The sequence below is a fragment of the Electrophorus electricus genome, chromosome 15, assembly GCF_041902795.1.
Source record: "Electrophorus electricus isolate QZ-2024a chromosome 15, ASM4190279v1, whole genome shotgun sequence".
In the NCBI taxonomy this organism is placed as follows: Eukaryota; Metazoa; Chordata; class Actinopteri; order Gymnotiformes; family Gymnotidae; genus Electrophorus; species Electrophorus electricus.
In genome coordinates this window covers 7,719,424-7,724,909 of record NC_137511.1, presented here as the reverse complement: position 1 = coordinate 7,724,909, position 5,486 = coordinate 7,719,424, and the positions used below count along the sequence as shown (strand labels likewise).

The 5,486-nt window shown below is 39.2% G+C and overlaps 1 protein-coding gene across 2 annotated transcripts; it reads right to left on the bottom strand.

Moving 5' to 3' along the window:
- Positions 1 to 928: 928 nt before the first annotated feature.
- On the bottom strand, positions 929 to 5,372 carry LOC145651323 (coiled-coil domain-containing protein 57-like). 2 transcript variants are annotated; one of them, XM_081697698.1, is made up of 5 exons: positions 4,251 to 5,372; positions 3,747 to 3,895; positions 3,284 to 3,412; positions 2,940 to 3,126; positions 929 to 1,589 (listed from the first exon to the last, which is right to left on the bottom strand). In XM_081697698.1, exons 1-5 carry the CDS (start codon positions 4,462 to 4,464, stop codon positions 1,399 to 1,401), a joined length of 870 nt encoding a protein of 289 aa, XP_081553824.1. In that variant the 5' UTR covers positions 4,465 to 5,372; the 3' UTR covers positions 929 to 1,398. The 2 variants fall into 2 exon arrangements, with proteins under 2 accessions (XP_081553824.1, XP_081553825.1); XM_081697699.1 differs by having other exon boundaries at positions 3,747 to 3,883.
- Between the last annotated feature and the right edge of the window lie 114 nt (positions 5,373 to 5,486).

Here is a 5,486-nt window from a genome sequence, read left to right as displayed (position 1 = left end):
GACAGTTGACACCGCACTGTAGTCCAATGAGAGAAGAGGCTGGGCTCCCAAGACGCCAGCCGATGGGGTGATTTGCTAATGCTGTTAATTCCGTATGAAAAAAAATCTGGGTTAATAAAGTTCATCACTTCACGTCCAACTGCTACCTGTAGGCCATGGTTAGCGTTCAAATTCAGAACAAAGTGGGGTCATTTGTCTGGAAGCTATCGGTTGTAAACTCATTGCTTATCGGTCTATCAGATAAGCACTGACATACGAGACATCGATAACGTACTAGTATAGCTGAAGTTGTAACGAAATATAGACTTTTTTTAGTGTATTATTTTTGTATGTTTTTACGAATCTTAAATAAATCAGGCCTATGAAGTATGATATTTATTATTGCACCCTCACTGCATTATTTTACAGCTTTTAACTTGGTTTTAAGTTGTAAAGTATATATAATAGAATGATAAAACCATTTAAACTGTTGGAGAAGCATAGGTAAAGAATGTATGTAGACTAATAAAATAAAAATTGTGAGATCAGGGCATAACGCACTGGGAACAGATGAGCGCTAAGCCATCGGAAAGACAATGCACTATAAGGCCACAGCAGGTGATGATATAGATATGATCAGTTTTTGTACCCGGTGTCCCCTGATGTGGCACATGGGACATTTTGCCCACAAATTTGACAGGTGCCAGTGACGCTGAAATAAGCCAATCAGTAAATGGAGGTGTGCAAAAATGGCCAATGAGAATGAATTCAAGGGCGTTGCTAGGATATAGGGTGAGGTGATGACAGAGGATAGGAGGAGTTTAATCCCAGACCAGAACAGTTTTGCAAGCAAGACTGTTGGGCTCGTTTAGAGGTAACTTCAGTTCAAAAGCGCAAGACACCTTGTTTTACATAGACATCGTAAAAAAAATCAGAACAGCAATATATATGTAGTGAGAATAAAATATTCTATTGTATTCTGAGTTTTTTTTACTTTGACATACATGGATCATATATTTTAATTCTGTACGAAGGAATCTGTTATCCGTATTTCAAATGAATAGATGGCTATTTACCTCCCGCTCCCGCCTTACAAACTATTTACATTTACCTATTGGGCATCATCTAAACAGTGTTTGTGCTCTTAGGTGTAACATTTTCATAGAAAAGAAAACTACACATTCATAAGTATCCATAGACTTTCATCTCTAAACTAAAAGGTTATTAATAAATGAAATGTTTGCCAAATAGTTTCTTTTAACAGAATGCAATGCCAAAAGGCATTCAAAGCAGGTAAATAAGTAAAATCTTCTTCCACACTGTACTTTAGGATCAAGAGGAAAGCATGAATTCTTGAGTAGCAAATAGTTGTAAGTTCAATGGCACAACTTATTTTTTCTTTTTTTAAACTTTTTTTTATCAGTCTTTAATGTTGTAATTTCGAATCTTGACCACTTTGCCAGCAGGCCTTGTCTTTTTGCCTGGTTCAGATGTAATCCTGGTGGGTTTCTTTCTTTCCTGGACCAGTGCTTTCAAGCCCTGAACTTTGACTGGTGATGCACGATATGGGACACTTGTGCCTTGTAGTCTGTCTGATGCAGCAACCTCATCTGCATATAAAACTGATATTTTAGCAACCCAGGGGCAACATGACAAAGTCATATAAACATGCAGTTCTGTGGAGCTCTACATGCTATCAAACTAAAATTTGCCCTGCAAATTTTATTGCTTGATTCACAGAGCCTATGAACCAGTTATGAACCTTGTTAGAGTCATGCCAAGCCTTCATTTAGGGACTTTGCCTGGAGCTCTGGGTTCCCCATATATAACGTCCTCAAGCTCTGAATTTTGAGACCTGCTACTGATGTTGCCCCACATTGCCTCATATTTAAAGGCAGATACATTTAAAGAAACATTTCTTTCCAATTAGGATGAGGCCAGATTAAATAATTGAGAACCCACAGTAAGAAATAGCTCATAGTAAGAAATGGATCACTTAGGAATGCCTGAAAACTTTTAGTTGTCAGAAGACAGTGTCGGCACTAAACTGGTAAGCTGGTTGCATAGTTGCAGATTTATTTGAGCTGGGACAGGGATAGCCGGTACCAGACACACTGATATCAGTCAACGCTCTGTGTCCAGACTACCCATCTCTTTGCCAAGATAGCACAAAGCGACACAGATGATGCAAATGCCTGAACAGGGTGTCGAGTCGTGAAACTGATATGACCGTGTGTTGAAATATAGGCAAACGTGAATACCACGTGAACACTCACTCTACAGGTCACAGAGATACTGAATCTCAAGCCATATTAAACCTTGGTCTCGGGCTCCTAGGTTGCATGTGTCTCTCCTGGATGACAGGGTATATTCCATATCAGTATCCAGTAGCATGACATTATTATTGTGGGAAAGGTGGTGACAGAGTTCTGATTGGTAAATGTTCGCTGGTCCATCCAGTGCAATGCCACAGATTGAGCAAACTCTGCCATTTGGCCTTGAATGATTGCTCATAATATCCTTTTTTAACATCAGTGATACATTTTGGATAATTGCCTAGACACAATTAATAATATGTCTTTTTAATGCTTATTTGTATGAATACTGAATTACGTTTATCTGAAATAATAGATTGGCCATCATATGAGTAATCATAACAAACTCTCAAATTTCAGATTCTGTTTAATTTTTATGCAGTCCCCTTTTCTATTTTCTGCTAATATTAATTATCTATCTATCTATCTATCTATCTATATCTATATCTATATATCTATATATATCTATATATCTATATATATATATATATATATATATATATATACATACATACATATATACACACACACACATTTTAAAAATGCAGCAATTAAGCTTTGGTCAGCAAAAAACTTACATATATATTCTTAGGAATTCTTATGAGCATTAATTAAAGTAAATTTATGCTTTTTTTGTGACTGCACCTCTGTTGTCGCCATTGCTGGAGGTGAGTACCGTGGGGCTCCAGCCGCGCTCCAGCATCTGCCAGACGTCCTGCAGTGACCCATCGGTGGCCACTAGTGACAGCAGGGAGTGAGGAGAGCTAGCTGTGTGCCCTGGAGCCTCACACTGGGGCAGCACGGGCGGAGTATTCTCTTTAAAGCCTGAATACTAGAAGAGAGAAGGGAAAGAAAGGGACAAAAATGTTCTGTCAGAGAAACCAGGCTTTGGAGGGAGATGCTTCGTGATGAAAGAATTGTGTGGTGGACTGTCCGGTTTATGTAACCATGTTCAACTGTGAGAAAATATGCACGCTTAATTGGGATACCTGGTCCCTCGTTGGCAGGTCCCAAGGGTTGGTAGTTCCATCTTTGTCCCCACTCTCACTCCCAGAGAAATGGGGACGCACTATAATAGTTTTTTTCTTACTCTGATCTCTCTGTGCATATTGTAGCTCCTGGGGGGAAGGGGTGGGAGGGGAAGTTGGGGTGTTGAAGGGTTAAAATAAAACAAACTCCTCAACCTAGGCCAATGTGTCCATAATTTACTGTATTTCGAAGTTTATTTACTGGATTTTATAATGACTCTAATAATCAAATAGGACAGTTCAATAAACTCTGTTCTGGCACTCTCTAGTGGCCTTACTGATAACAGCATTGCATCAGAAGTATGGCTAAACCAGTTAAGAAACCATGTTCTTTGACACAATAAGCTGATAAGGAAGCCGTGTTCTCTCTGCCAACTACAAGATTTGAGTTAAGCTCTAGCGCGCATCATTGTAGCTGGAGCACCTGAGTAGTAAGTTTATACTGAAGCTGTTCCAGCGCGGACAGGCGGCTCTGTGACTGGGCCTCACCCGCAGCTCTGGAGGACTGTTTCTCCAAGAGGCTGACGCAAGGCCTGGGACCTGCTTCACAATGACGCGCATCTGACAAGAGACCTAAAGACGAATTCAGAATAACAGAGAAGCAAGGTGGGCTACAAGGTACTGCAAAACTCAAAGCATTAGTAAAAAAATTTAAATAAATCACATCACAAAGCTGTATAAGAAATGTGATTCTATGTCACTCTTTTGAGTAATACAATGTGGGTTAAGATTAGAGTTATACAGACATTTCTTTAAAAAGTGGAAACCGGAGGGTTTTCAGGTAAGACACAGTGTTTGGTTTTCTTGTGAAGCATATATGGTCTTTTTCACTCTGTACTAATCTAAAAATGAAGTAAAATGAAACAAAGACGCATTACTTTTTTTCAGTGTTGGGGGGGAAGAGAGAGAGATAAAGCGAAACACTCACCATCCAGGCCTATCTCTGCCAACTGAGCCCGCAGCCTGTTACCCATCTCAATGAGCTGTCGTTTGTCCTGGCTGAGGCGAGAGATCCAGCGAGCTGCCTGTCTGAGTTTGGACCGGAGCAGGCTGGTATCGCCAACAGCGCCCTCTATGCCAGAGGCCCGGAACAGAAGCTGCTGCCTCAGACTGAGATTCTCCTCCTGAAGCTGCTTTAGCATGTCACTCTAGAAAAAGCAACATGACTGAACATAGTTAGCAAAGATAAAACAACTTGGCTGGTATTACAATTTACTGAGTTGACTGACACTGGTAATCAATGGATCAGTTTCTATTATATTAACCGTTTACACTAACGATTAGCTCTACAATTGAATCAAATGTACTGAGGTCAATCACATTACAAACCAATATATTAGCAATTTTATGTTCAATCCATGCTGTTATGCCCTTAGAGACAGTGCTTATTATGCTAATGCTATGGGCACTAACTCTTATTCTGCTGTTGCTAATACTGGGGTGTCTCCCTCTAGTCACTTTGATGATGTATTTTTTTAAATAGACAACAACTATGACAGTACAGCTATCTCTAATAACTATTTTGATTCTTACTTAGATGACACATAATTCATCCACCAAGTTATCTTGTTCTGTATTGTCAGTATGCCTGTCCCGGGTATCAAATGACCCGCATATTAGTTGTAGTAATTCGTCTTACAATGTTATGTTGTGCATTTGCCCTCATGTCATTCTGTGTACTGTCCTCCAGTGTTGCACCAGGGTATATAAAATATATGAAGGAATAAAACAAATTGACTTGACCTCACTGAATGCAATTCATGATAATGTACATCAATAATGTAATACAAGTAAAACTGATACGGAGTTAGAACTCTGAAAACAAAATCCCTCTTAGAGAAAGTCATGAGAGCACAAAGAGTCTACTGTTTCTCACTCACTTTTACTTTCTAATTACATCAGGTTTGTCAATAATTGAGCTACTGTAGTACTCATGACGATTTTGATACTGAAGGTCATTCCACCTTAAATAATGCCACATTTTTTGGTCCATGGCTGTTGAGAGTTGAGGTTGTGGGTCCATATTCTCCAATTTCTGTAAACCAATTTTTCAAGATTTTTTTAATCTTGTAATCTCCTAATACTCATTCCCACAGAACATGCAAAATGTGGTTTAAATCCATAAACTTCCATCCTTCAGAAGTTTAAGACTTATTCTTGCAGA

Bases quoted from the DNA above. Each gene is read 5' to 3' on its own strand.
- LOC145651323 (XM_081697698.1), bottom strand. From the start codon at position 4,464: ATGCTAAAGCAGCTTCAGGAGGAGAATCTCAGTCTGAGGCAGCAGCTT. The intron at 3,896-4,250 runs GTGAGTGTTTCG...ATTCGTCTTTAG, and splicing joins GGCAGAGATAGGCCTGGATG to GTCTCTTGTCAGATGCGCGT. The intron at 3,413-3,746 runs GTGCTCCAGCTA...CCTTCCCCCCAG, and splicing joins AGTATAAACTTACTACTCAG to GAGCTACAATATGCACAGAG.